We start from the raw sequence: 14,223 nt of genomic DNA, 5'->3' as shown, positions 1-14,223 counted from the left end.
GTGGACAGCCAGTCTTCCATAAATGCTACAGAGTAAAGGCAAGCAGCATCCCTGCCATTGGTACATTTGAAACCTGAAGGCCTTCTAAGGAACTGATGATGAGACCTAGCCATATATCTGTATTTTATTTTTCCTCTCAGGAACTTCCACTGGCATGATCTCTTTTCTGAATACAAAGTGGAGACTTGCATTTGGGAATCATGACCCTTCTGAAATGGAAAGAGGCATGACTCTTGATCTTATCTATTTCATTGGGATGCTCAAAGAGAATAGACTATGCAAAGTTAAATCCCACTCAAATCCCATCTTACATTTTCAGAGAATCCCATTACAAGTTGGTATAATAAGTATAACTTTAATCATTGCAGGGAAGACTTGAGTGTGAAATTTGACTTATCAAATAACTTTGAGATAATGTCTAAGTATTACAAGTCCATAGCAGAGTATATGTTCAAAGTGCTATGTAAAAATGAAACTATGTACAAGAGGACATGAACATTCTTCAATTTGCTGAACTTTCTTCCATGTTCCATGGCAGAAATGATTGCCAACTGCTTGCCAATGAAGAACTTTATTCCTAAAATAAAATAGAGTTGGTATAACTTCATTGATTGCGTTATTGATAAGTAACATAACTTACTCTAGATTTAGTAAATCAATACTTTCAAAGTATCTATAGAAAAACAACTTATATTTGTTTTGTCATCTTAGAGAATTACTATCTGGCAATAAAGATCTAATTGGCTATTCTATCCATAAAAGGTCATTGTTAGTTCATAGAAAGAACCAGGACCCTGCAGAGGTGCTCTGCTAGAGCAGGAAGGGACAAAGAAACAATCTTTATTGATTCTCCCTGTATCAGTTCTCATGTTATCCCAGCCCTCTGGAATAGCTTATCAGGAGGCAGAACCATGAAGATTATCACTGCCTATCTCACCACTAGCAGAGCTGTACTAAACACTGTGAGTCCTACTCTGGATTTACACAATGTGTTGAACTAATGCAAACACCTTTGCATTACTATTGCCAGCTTTGAAGAAACTAACATGCGCAATCAATCACAGTAAATTTAAACTGCATGCAACACAATATGTGCAGCTATAGTGTGTCTAATGTGGCTACTAGGATGTCTTAATGCACTCATGGAGACAAGTCAAAAGCAGGAGAGTGATAAAAGCAGCAGTGGCTAGCTGCATTAGAGCCAAGGGAACCGCTTAAGAGATCTGCTTAAATCCTGCAGATTTAAATACTGGAGCTGGCAGGATCTAGACTCCCCATGCATTTCAGTAGGGAAAAGCAGATCATTCCCCTTCCTTGCTGTTATTTTTCCACTAACTTAAAGACAATGAACATACATGTAACTATGGTGCACATTTGCTAAAGACCAATTTAAAAGGCAATAATTGTGCCTGTCCAATAGATATGGCTGGTTTGCACAACACACTTCCACCCTTGGTAGCTGGATTGCATGACATGGTGCCCCCACACGCATATGAGGGTTGCATATTCAAAAAGTTGTACAATGTGTGCTGCACTTATATAACCCCTGATGAGCCTAGCATATTAACTGGGTCACTATAATATAGAAGACCAGATTCTTATAATCTGCCTCAAAGTACACTACATCCCTCCATCAAGCTGTATATTGAGCACCTACGTACGTAGCAGCAGTTTAGACTCATAGTTTACTGGTCAGAACTAAGAAAGCCTAATATTCCTGCTCTGGCGTGCAAGAGGATAAGACTAAGCCCTAGCTCCACCATCAAGTAAATGAAGCCTCAAGCATCCTTTGGTATCTTGATACTCTCAGAAGTTTAAACAGCTAAATGAGGGGAAAGGTATGTAAAATCTAAACGTCTGATAGTTGATGGTCTAGTCGGGAGACAAAACTGAGACATCTAGGCTTTGGAGGATCTTGTTTTAGAATGGGGATTCCCATCCATTATCCACTAAGAAAATGCCTTTTTTGCAGTTACATTAACAAAAAAACAATGGAATATTCACAGGTAGTGCTATTATATCTCAAATACAGAGGAACTGTACTATGCTTGCAGTGTTTTGCAGGAATCCAGACTGCAGTCATGTTCTTAGTGTTGGTGTTCTGCTGTTTTGAAAAATCTGTTCAGTATCTTGTGTATGCTAAAATCTCTATGTTACTGCCAGGTAAAAGATTAAGTCGCTTACCCATCAGCATCAATACCATCTCCAGAACAGCGATGGCTACCAGTACTCATTGCTGGAGCTTGGCACGTTACACAAACAGTATATCCTACTCGTAAATACTGCGTCCATCGAGCATATGGGCGATTCTCCATTGAGCAAGAGAGAGACAATGATTCTGTTCTAAATTCCACACAATAGCTCCTTTGAGAAGGAAAAACTGTTAATGTAGCAACTTACGCATTCAGTATATCTAGAATGTAATTACAGCATAACTGTAGCATGCATTGCAGAAAGACTGCAAATACTTGCTCAATCTGTCCATTGTAAAATGAAGACCCCCCTGAGATTTACATATGTACTGGATAAGCTGAAGTAAACTAAGTGATAGTCCTTGCCTATGTTTTAACCACAAGGTTAACTCATCATATATGTTCTATCAGCTACAGCTATGTAACATTTACAGGGAGGAAACTGAGCTGTACTAGAATTTTTTTCAAACAAAATTTTTTCCTTCAAGTCAGCCATACGGAATTTGAGTTTTGATCTATGGCCTATTGAGACTGCTCCTGTGTTGTGGAACAATACAGATAGAACTGTATTTGCGTCTCAAACATAATAGTGCTGACTAACAAAATGAAGTTACAGAGTTGATTATACAGAAGCATTTTCTAGTCAGGGAAGGTGCAAAGACCCCTTTCACAGGTAGTAATAAGTTCAAAGCTTATCTCTGAAATGTATGTCTCGCAGTACATGCTACATACAATGGAAGGAACATCAGTACAGTTATGAAATCTCTAAACAGTCCACTGTATGAACAATGCATTCCACACTGACATTCTATTTCTATTATGAGAGTGATCTATTACGCTCTGTCTTCTCCCAAAGATACTGCCCTTATGAATTCCTTACTGCAGGTTGACAGTTGGAGTGTCCTCTGTGACTCTAAACAGCCTAACTACTACCATAAATAGATACAGCAAGAAGTGAAGACAGCAGGATGCACTCCAACAGAGCCAAGCGCAAGGAACCAAGGTTCAATTTGGATATGGGAAATACTTCCTGATAGTTAGGACCCCTAGGGTATGGAATGGACTTCCACAGGAGGTGGTTGAAGCCCCATCGATGAGTGTATTCAAAGATAGGATAGATATGCACATGGTAGGCATGTCATGAGCGGAGTTGGCTGGAGCCGGGGGTCAGACTAGATGGCCCAGAAGACCCCTTCTGACTCGCTCAGTTCTATGTACTCTCTCTGCCATTATGCCACTATATGAAGGACAGAAAAACAGTTCAAGTTGCTGCTATTTCAGCATTGAAATTGGTTCCTACCCTTGACAAATTTGCTGGCTACTTTAGGCTACTTTGCTGGGCTACTTTACACTTAATTCCTTCTACTGCTCTGTTGGCACAGGGGTTATAAAATCAGAATGTCTTAATGTGTTTAATTCTCTCTTTAACATATCTAAATGATATGAGGTAACTATTGGCACAGAATGCATGTAATTGCTCAAGATTCACACAAGCCTTATTTCACTTTGCTACTGATCAGTTGATTTTTTTTTTGAAAAAATAGCAATTCTACTAATTAAATGTTCTGTCCAAATAGAAAATTAAAAAATAAGGAACCTACATAACTATTATTTGAAGAACAAGAATGGAGCATGAGGCTACTTAGTATTTAATGGTCTGTTCTTTGTCAAGCTTCAATATATTGCTTTTAACAAAACAGATTTTCCTTAAACAGAATGATCCACATATATGTTAGAATACAAATTTACAACATAATCCTACATCTGTTTACTCAGGAGTAAGTCCTACTCAGTCACTCCCAGATAACTGGGTATGACATTGCAGCTGTAATTACCTAGAATCCTCTGCTTCTGAAGACCAGTTTGGATTCCTGGCCCTCTCTTTTCTCTCCTTATTATACTCAGACGTAGTTATGAAAGCAGGAACTAGGAAGAGAAAAATATATTAGAATAAACTTCATAAAGGACTAATGAAAGCAGCTGCCATTATAGCTTAACTGAGGAGTTGTAGAAAATGCAAAATAATGATGATGACGACGACAATGATACCTAAAAACTGAGAGTCAATCATTCAACTAGCAGGCATGGCCATACTAAGAAGACATAAATATCATAAGAGGCACCCCACTGGATCAGACCAAAGGCCAATTTAGTCCTACATTCTGTTTCCACAGTTGTCACCCAGATACCCATGAGAAGTCCACATGGAGGGTATGAGTACAACAGCACTCTCCAGTTGCATTATCTAGAAACTAGTATTCAGTAGTATGATGCTCCTGATACTCTGTTATTCATAATGGTAACATATAGGCATCATGAATAAGCTTTTACCAGGAAGGATTACCAAAGTAATTAGTAGGTCAACAGGTCTGGGCTCATAGTTTCCAAAGCACTGTAATATCTCTCAAATTTTGTATTTTATTGAAAAATGGTCTTTAACCATTGGAATAGTCTAGTCTGGACTCATCAAATAGATTTTTTAAAAATGTGGTTCAGTGGTAGTGCACAGGTTTTTCATTCAGAAGGTTCCAAGTACAATTTCCAGTATCTCCAAGAGGAATAAAAAAGAATCCTGCTCGAAGTCCTGGAGAGTTGTTGCCAGTTGGTGTCAGCAAAACTGAGCTAGAAGGACCAATGGTCTGACTCAAAGTAAGGCAGCTTCCTTCATTTCTATTTCTATGCATGTAAGATTTTCTTCCTGAGGGTTACACATTTCAGCTGTGCCTTATTCTTTCCGAATCAATCCTTCCTAAAACTACATGTTTATACTGTATAAATACAAAATCCAAGACTGAAAAGAGACTGCCCTAAAAGCTCTCCTAATTTTTATGTGATGAAAACACAGAAAGTGCAGTCACATAACAAGAGTTACAAAAGTGCATCACAGCCTATTCCACTGAGAACTGTACAGAACAACTCTAGCGCTGTGTTCCTATGGTGGTGCCATACCGGAACAGTAACATGAGTTGGCACTACTATGAAATACCATCTGCAGATGCAATGAAATAATATGCTTTCCTGAAAAAAACTGGTCCACTACAAAACTACGCTGATGCCATTTTGTAAAACATGGTTTCCAAGTTGGGAGATTGAACACATGTGCCATCCCTACTCTCCTTTCTTTATCTATTTTCCCTTCCTTTCCTGCCATTGTGTGAGTTTTTGTTATATATGCACTAATGCAAAATGCAGTTTGTACTAATGGTAATCAGCTGTGGCCCCCTCCAGATGTTTATTGCCTACAACCACCATCATCCCTTACCATTGGCTAAGTCAGCTTTCCCCAGCCTGGTGACTTACAGAGGCATTTGGACCACAACTCCCAGAATGCCCATTCAGAAGGGCTATTGAATGGGCATTCTGGGGGTTGGAGTCCAAATATGTCCAGAAGGCACAAGGTTGGGAAAGGCAGGGCTAAGCTGTCTAGGGCTAATGGTAGCTTTAGGCCAAAACATCTAGAAAGCCACAAGTTGCCCACTCCTGGTTTACACAAAGCATGCCTTAATAGTACTAAAATACATTATAGTAGGACAATTCTTTCCTACTGACTTTGTTCAAGTGTTTAAGCCACTGTCTGTGACATTTCAGCAACATATACATAATTAACTATAGCTATTGTCATGGTTACCTTTAGAGGATGGAGACACACATATGTCTGTATTAAGCAGCTTGCAAACACATGAGAAATACAGCTCATGTCATTTCCCAACACTGCTTTTGGAATTGTGTGTTACTTGGATCTTTCTGGGGAAATGAGTATCACCATCCCAAATTCGCAGCTGCATGCATCTCAAGATACAAACATGAGCACCCATGTCTTTACATTTTTTTTAAAGTAACAAAAATAAACTGAAGGCAATTTGTAAGTGCACAAGTCCCTTGTTATTTTAAGTCTTTCGGCGCCATATACCAGATTAATTCATTCTTGTAACAGATAACTGGTGTTGGTTCATTGAGAATTATGGTGACACTCTGACCTGATCTTTTTTTACTCTGGAATAACTGATCACACAGAGTTAACAGTGCTGAAATATAACAACCAGATTTTTATTACAGCTAATAATGAATGGATGGTTTAAAACCCAAATGTACCATACTCATCTCCACAATTCTTCCTTTCATAAGTATTATACTCAAGGCAGCCAGCTTTTTCTTCCAATGGAGGACACGGCTCCCCACCATTTTTTGGTTCTTGCTGTATGACACGTGTACGCACACGGAAGTTAGGTTTACACTGTTCTGCACAGCCACTCCACTGACTCCACTCCTCAACTATGCATGGAGAAGCTGCAAAGAAATATAAGAATACTGTCAATTATGAAATTGATTGGAGTTATAAACCCCTATGTCAAATTGTACTTGCAATAATTCTTATTTATTTATTCATTAGGCTTTTATCCTACCCATTAGCCCTAAGCCTCCTTGGGCAGGTGTGTAAGGTTCCTGCCACTGGCAAGAAAGCACAGATAAACCACATGGGAAAAACTGACTACACTTTATTAAATATATTTATATTCCATGTTTTTCCTTTAAGGAACCCAAGGTGGCTTTCATAATGTTTTATCATCTAAACAACCCTGTTAAGTAGGTTAGGTGAGAGTCGTATTTACCCAGAGCCACTCAGTTATCTTCATGGCCAAGTGGTGTCTAGAACTCACATTTCCCAACTCCCAGAGAAGAATTCAACGCTAGGCTTCCATTCTCACATCTGACAAAGCATCCAGTTCTTTCTTATAGGGATCCCAGTTCCACTGATCCCAATGAAAATACCTTCCAATGTAATCAACACTTTCAAGAATTATTCTAATATCAGTGTCTTATTCTGCCCTTCCTCTCACTTTCTCTTCCCATTGAAATAAAAAGTTATAAGTAGTATAGTTGGAACCAGAACTTATCCTTTTAGAGGTTATTTAAAAGCGGATTCAACAAGTAGTTCCCTCTGCTAAGGTGCATATCAACCCTTACCAGGCAGGTGTGTGAAAAGGACCCTACATGTATAAACAGTTGCAATTCCCCCACATGCCCTTTCAGCACATGAGACATTCAAGCAAACTCTCATGTAAGCTGATGTTATTGTATACATATAGTAATAGACTCATTTTATATACACAGTTCTGCAACTCTTCTTTTTTCAGCTTTCCCTTTCAAGCACACATAGTTCATGAACTAGATTCTCCATTCAGTTTGCGTCTTGCCTCTGTGACATACTCCTTCTCTAAGATTAGGGCAGTGGTTATCACACTCATCACATTCTACAAAACTTTGCTCAGTTCTACGGGTTAAGTCTACAAATATGGAAATATGAGTTATATGTCTTGATTTGTAGAACAAAAACAAAATTTTTGATTTTCTGCAAAGATCCCCAACTGCTTTTAAGTGTACAATGGGAAAAAACCAGTTTGATAGCCATAATGTTAAGGGATTGAGTTAATTAAGCTGCAATGCCCCACAGGGACATTGTACCACTGTATTTACATAGTAACCAGTATATGCTGGGTACTATGGTCAAAATCCAAGAAGAACAAAGTGAAGTTATTTTTTAAACCATCGGCTTGCACGTCCCTCAATGCCCCAACTCATACTTGAAAGACTCTCCCCTCGTCTCATCCCAAAAATAACCTAGCATAATTTATAATCTTATAAGAAACAGGCTTCCCAAAAACATTTAATGGCCAGTTAATTACAATGTATGACAGTAAGGAAGAAACATTTGTTGATTCTCCTCCACAACTGCTCCCCCTACCCAGAATTTCCCTTCTCCATCCATTGCTTGCAAGCTTATTTCACTTCTCACAGATGAATGGCTGGCAATGAGTAAAAGGGGCTAGAAGGGAAGTTTGAGGAATTGGTGAATGGGATGACAACTCCTCTCCCACTAAGGAGTCTCACCTGCAAGTGTCTGTGCAAAAGCATTATAAACTCAGAACTGAGAGCACTACAGGAATGTATAGTTTCAGCATAAGATGAAGGTTCGATGCTGGTGTGAAATGTTTCCTGCTGAAGTGATTCCATGAGCACATGAAAATTGATTTAAAGAGGCCAGATAATCATCAAGTCCAGCTCTACACCCTGAGGCAGGATCCTTGCAACCACAGTTCCCTCCATGTTCCAGATTAATCCACATAATCCATTCCACAATGCATCAAACAGAGCAGAAAGCAACCCAGTGCATCAGTCCAAGATGCCTACAGAGCAGACAGTTCAAAATGATTCCAGCAAATAAATTAAGCTTACACACCAAAGTCATGATTCATGAATATTATTTTAAATAGACGTGTTCTTTTATTTTTCCTTTGAGCTGTGCGCGCTCTAGGGTTCACCATTGACAGACATCCTCCTACACCTGCACCATGCTCACCAGCTGGGCAAAAAGATTCAAAAGAAGAATCAATCTTTATGCAGCCTTTTAAAAAATATTCCACGGGAAGGTCCCACACTGGGAGGCTATGGGTCCTTTGGCTTTCAGAACCGGAGTTCAGCTGCTATACTAAAAAAATCACTTTTAAATATATAGAAGTCAGTGTATGCACCTAGAAAGATTTCTGGCATTCACTGAAAAATATATTGTTCACATTATGGGAATAGGCAGTCAGACTAGGTCCCTTAGGTTATGTAATAGCCTTCCATTTTTTATATATTAATTACCTTTAAATACACCCCACCCCCCAAATTTAAGCACTGTATACCAAAAACTTCTACTTTATTCAGTGTCAGCAATACTTTTAAGAAAAGGAAACTTTATGCAGGGTGTTTTTGATAACATCAGTCCAGCGAAGTCCACTGTGCTTTTATTACAGTCCTCAGTTCAATATGGAAAGGAATTCAATATTCCCATCCCTTGAGGTGAAAAGTACATTACAAATGAATACCCGCTGACGTTTCCTAAGTCACTTCCGTGCATTTTTGTCCCTCACTTGACTTTCCTATTTCAAAGAAAAGCAGAAGAAAAAGTGGCAAGTGATGCCAACTGCGAGGATTGTAAAGGGAACCTGCGTCTTGGCGGCAGGTCGGGCAGTCAAGGAGCGAGTAGGTAATAATGGAGCCATCCTAGTCCTGCCTTCTCAAAAGTAGGACTCATGCAGATAGGACTGCAATCTAGGGATCTGTTTGGGGTTTAAACTAAATTGCGCCCCACCAGGCTTTAGATACAGGCACCGCTTGTTCTACCCACCCCGATCCCACGGCCATGCTCGGTTTGGGATTGCAAGATACCGGGAAAGCGGCGGCTCCGCGAGCAGGAGCAGAGTGATGGTCTGCCTCTCCCCCACCCCGCCGGCTCCAGTCCCCGCCAGGCAGGCCGCGCTCTACTGGGCTGGGGAGCCAGACCCGGACCTTCTCCCGCGACTCTTCTGCGCCGGCGGCCACGACGCGCCTTCCCGGCTCCGTCCTACCTGGGCACGCCTGGGCGTAGTCATAGCAACAGTCGCCGGTCCGCCTGCACGCCTCGTCGCAGAAGCAGGTGCCGTAGGCTCGGTCGGCGCGCCAGCCCGTGCTGGCGCAGGTCGGGTCGCGCCCAGGGCAGCAGCGCCCCTCTTCCACGCAGCCCGACCCGGCCCGGCGCCCGAGCGCCAGGAGCGCGACCACCAGAGCCACGGGCCCCGGCCCGGCCCGGCCGGCGCCCATCCCCGCGCCTCGCAGAAAGTACAGCAGCAAGTAAGCCAGAAGCTCCGCGCCTGATGCCGGCGTCTCCTTGGGCGGGCGGGCGGGCGGCCGCCCACTGGCCACGCCTCGCCTGCGCCCCGCCGCTACCCCCGCCGCGATCAGCCGCCCCAGTCCTTGGGGGAGCGCCCGCTGGGCTCTGTGCGGGCTGCGGGCGAGGGAGGGAGGCGGCTTTGAACCGCAGCCTGCCGTGCACGGAGGTGGCTCGGATGAAAAGCTGCACGGGGGCGAGACGCGGCCGAAGCCACGCCGAAGGGTCGCAACCTGCCGCGGCCGCTCCCTGCTCAAGGGGCGGAATTCGGCGCCGCCGAGCGCCTCGCTCGCCCAAGGCGGGGCGGAGACAGGCGAGGGATGCGCTGTCGCCCGCTCATCCGCTCCGGGCAGGGCCAGGAATGCGCGCGGCTGGCACTGGACCAGCGAGGGAGAGCCTGGGCAGCCCTTTCGCCGCCTCGCCCCGGCCCCGGCCCCGCCGCTCCCCTGCTTTCTATGGAGAACCGCCTGCGCTCCCCGAGACGGAGCGCAAACGATCCCCGGCTCTTCCAACGCTTCTCCTTGTGCAGCGGTGGGCGGGCAGCAGGTGACAGCCGCCTCTCGACGCTAAGTTTGACTCTGAAAGACAGTGACCCTGAGCAAGTGCGGAGTCCATCACACTCGAGAAATAGTAGGTGGAGATGGATGGAGGCGAGAGAGTAATATTTCCAAACAGGCTTAAGCCCCTCGTATCCCTTTCTCTAGAAATTAGGCCCTGGCTTTGAAGTATTCAGAGAGCTGTTAATTATGTAATTCGTAAAAGTAGGTCATGTATTTGTTTATCGAAACATACGGTAATATTTATGTATTCATTATTTTCTCCAATAAGTTTAACATCAATGTGCATAGCAGCTTCCTTGGTCCTCTAAGTCTTCTACGGCAAAAGCGTCAAACAAATTGGTGGGATGTGAAAAATGCATTGCTGCATAACACATCTATTATGCATCTGGCAGAGTGAACCATAATCCACAAAAGCTTATGCCAAACACAGATATCGTCATGAAGGACTCACGTGGCTCTCCATTGGTTCTCCTGTACTGCAGGTTAGGCTGAGAGGCAGTCACTGTCCAGTTTTGCAGAGCTGGGCAGACTGCAGGTTTGCATGACCTACTTGAAAGGGGCAAAAAAATCAGAATTTGCTACATTTACAAACAGGAACACATACTCAGGAATTTTTTTTACAGTTCTTCTAAGAAATCATTCTTAAATTTTTGAAGGACTAAAACAGAACAAAGGAAGATTGCTAATTTACTAACAACAGCACAGAGTGGGCAGTTGCTTTATGTTTTTAATTCTGCTTCTGGGTAAGGACATACATCTATCTGTATTTCTACCCTATGGGTCAAAAAACAGAAAGTAGAGCAGGAGATTGTTTCTACCACATATGACCACCTACATGCCATCTAAAATTCTTAGGATAACTTCAGGTTGTTCAACCCACAAATAACCTACAGTTCAGATTAGCACATTACACAGCTACCTCCAATCAGGACAATCAAAGCTTGATTCTGCAAAACAGCAATGGCTTATAGGTAGTACACAACTTGAAAATTCTAAATTGATTGATTAACCAGGATTTGCCACTGTTGTGTGTTAAACAGGACTTTAGTGTTATTTAAAAAAAAAAAAAAACCTTTACCAATACTCAAGCCACAAGAAATAAAAATGTAAACTTGTGATATTTTCATTAGTTATTTCATAATGAAATCTACCTTACCTCTTAAATCATATAGCTATATAAATAATGCTATCAACTTGACATTATTAAAAATACTATATATTAAATGCACATGTCAAACATAATAAGTCAAATTTTGCTTACTACATGCCAAGTTTAGTTGATTGGGCAAAAATAATGGACAAGATGGTGATCCTGGCTCATTAGGAGCTAAAATTCCCATATCTATGTTTAGTACAATGGCAGTTTTAAAATATTATTACAGAGAGTAATTTCCCCTTTTCATTGTTTCCCTGTGTCATAGCTTGCCTTCCAGGTGAAAACACTAACAATGTTTATAAGTACACATTAGAATTATTTAAGTAAGTAGAACTTTTGGAAGGCTTTTATATTGTGTGCCTAAGGTAATATTTAAGTTAATGTTGAAAGATGTGATTTAATTCAAAATAGGCCTTGAAGAAAAGAAAATTACAGCTAAGAGAAGAGCTGGGAAGTCTTCTAGAAACAAAAGAACAGGACTGAAATGTATATGATTCTCTTGAAAGCTTTATCTTTCTTTAACTTGTAAAGTAATCCATTAAGAAAAATCTGGGGCAAAAATAATTGTTAAGTTTAAGGGATGATCAAATCTATTAGAGCAAGTAATGTCTTGCCATATTAAAAAGGATGGCTATTTTTTCAATGGAAACATGAAAGGATTCATATAGATGCATTTACCTAATAAATAGAAGTACAAGCCTATACTCTAAAGTAAGTCTCATTAAGCAGGGCTTACTGCAGCTAAAGGGCATTATCCTAGGAAGATCTACTATTTGGCTTATTCTTTTCTGCTTGCTGCTGTTATGTGCCTTCAAGTAATCTCTGACTTAAGGAAACTCCATGAATGAAAGCTGTACAGTAAGTTCTGCTCTTTTAAGTTCAGTGTTGAAGCTACCTTTATGGATCCAATCCATCTCATAACTGGCCTTACTTTTCAGCTTTCCCTAGCATGATTGTCTTCTCAAGTAAGTCTTGCCTTCTCATGATGTGTCCTATGTACATCAGCCTCAGTTTTGTCATTTTTGCTTCTAGGAACAGCTCGGGCTTCATTAGATCCACTTGCTTATCATTCTGTTAGTCCATGCTATTTGCAAAGCTGTCCTCCAGCACAATGTTTTGACTGCAACACTTTTCTTCTTGTCAGCTTTCACACTTATACATAGTAATAGGTGTACAATAGTATGGATGATCTTGGCCTTGTTCTCCAATGAAAAGTCCTTATGTTTCTTTTCGTGTTCCTTCATATAATCTCTTCCAAGCCTCAGTCTTCTTCAAATTTCTTGGCTGCCGTCTCCCTTTGATGACTGAGCGGACATATTTAAAATCTTTCACAATTTTGTTTGCTTCATTGTCAACACTGAAGTCCTATAATTCTGTGGTCATGATCTTTGTTTTCTTAATGTTCTGTTGTAGTCTTGTTTTTGTACTTCTTTCACTTTCGTCAGGAGTCATTTCAACTCATAGATGCTTTCTGCCAGCAGTATAGTATCATATGCAAATCTTAAATTAGTGATGTTTCTTCTGCCAGTTTTCACCCCTTCCTCAGATTCTAATCCAGCTCTCCTTATGATATGTTCTGCATACAGTTCGAACAAATAGGGAGATAAAATACATCCTTGTCTGACACCTTTGCCTATGAGAAGCCATTCTGTTGCTCCAGATTTTTCCTTAACAGTAGCTTCTTGTCCATGATACAGGATTGGGAAGATATTCTGTATTAATAGTGAATTCTATCTAATGTGATGCCATCTATGCACCAAAAGGCCATATCATGAACTGTCTCTGGTGGGAATGTCAAGATTAGCAGAACTACAAAAGATCTGTCAGGGGAAATCCCCAAGGGGGTGCTCAAGGACATTCCAATAAGGACAGAGTTTTTCAGTGGCTACAGAAAACTGAGCATCATCTACTGGAGAACAGTGGGAGGCAGAGGGAATGGAACACTGCAGGAAAAGAAAGGACATGGTTCAGCTCAGAATCTACATGTTTATCTACAAACTAAACAGCCAGTATTGCCAATTTTGATAGTCTACTTCCTACCGATTTGGAGGGAAGGGAAGATAGATTCATTGCCTGCATGCATACACACATTTGAATAAGATATTGTCATATATATGCAGACTGAGACCTCTAAACACTAGATTCACAATGCTAAAAAATGCACATATACAGTTGTATCTACATAGACTTTATGTAGACATGACGGTGATCATACATCATGGAGATAGCAAATGATCTTACTATCTCCCTACCCCATCTGGCTCCATGAGTTAATCATACTAATATGTGCTAGAATATAAAATCATTTTTTTAAAGTTAGCTTCTGGTTTTTATATGCCAATTAACAGCATGCATGCAAATATCAGAAGAGATGTTCTTAAGTGTTCCAGTTAAGGTGGTCTAGCAGCTTGAGCTGTGTGTTGCAATTCAGTCCCTGTATCAATAAATAATTGTTCTAAATAATGTAGCAGGTGGATATGACTGAAAAATATCTTTACAACCTGCTTCTTAGATGCAAATGCTGAACATAAAGCTGAGTTAGATCTAGTTTCTTCACCTGTGCAATTGTGCAATTTAATTGCCCTGTGTTTTCCTAACTAGAGGGTGAATTAGCATGTACTAGTA

At 41.1% G+C, this 14,223-nt stretch overlaps 1 protein-coding gene across 1 annotated transcript; it reads right to left on the bottom strand.

Annotated features, from left to right (window-relative positions):
- Positions 1–311: 311 nt before the first annotated feature.
- SBSPON (somatomedin B and thrombospondin type 1 domain containing) lies at positions 312–9,815 on the bottom strand. Its single transcript, XM_044424153.1, has 5 exons — positions 9,584–9,815; positions 6,285–6,479; positions 4,028–4,118; positions 2,185–2,364; positions 312–577 (listed from the first exon to the last, which is right to left on the bottom strand). Exons 1-5 carry the CDS (start codon positions 9,813–9,815, stop codon positions 460–462), a joined length of 816 nt encoding a protein of 271 aa, XP_044280088.1. The 3' UTR covers positions 312–459.
- Positions 9,816–14,223: the final 4,408 nt, after the last annotated feature.

This window comes from Varanus komodoensis, unplaced genomic scaffold (genome assembly GCF_004798865.1).
Source record: "Varanus komodoensis strain SLA01 unplaced genomic scaffold, ASM479886v1 scaffold14_1, whole genome shotgun sequence".
Lineage (NCBI taxonomy): Eukaryota > Metazoa > Chordata > Lepidosauria > Squamata > Varanidae > Varanus > Varanus komodoensis.
The sequence above is the reverse complement of the archived record's forward strand: the minus strand, read 5'-3'. Positions and strand labels throughout refer to the sequence as shown.

Bases quoted from the DNA above. Each gene is read 5' to 3' on its own strand.
- SBSPON (XM_044424153.1), bottom strand. From the start codon at position 9,815: ATGGGCGCCGGCCGGGCCGGGCCGGGGCCCGTGGCTCTGGTGGTCGCG. The intron at 6,480-9,583 runs GTAGGACGGAGC...ATTTCTTTGCAG, and splicing joins CTACGCCCAGGCGTGCCCAG to CTTCTCCATGCATAGTTGAG. The intron at 4,119-6,284 runs GTACATTTGGGT...TTCTCTTCCTAG, and splicing joins GAATTGTGGAGATGAGTATG to TTCCTGCTTTCATAACTACG.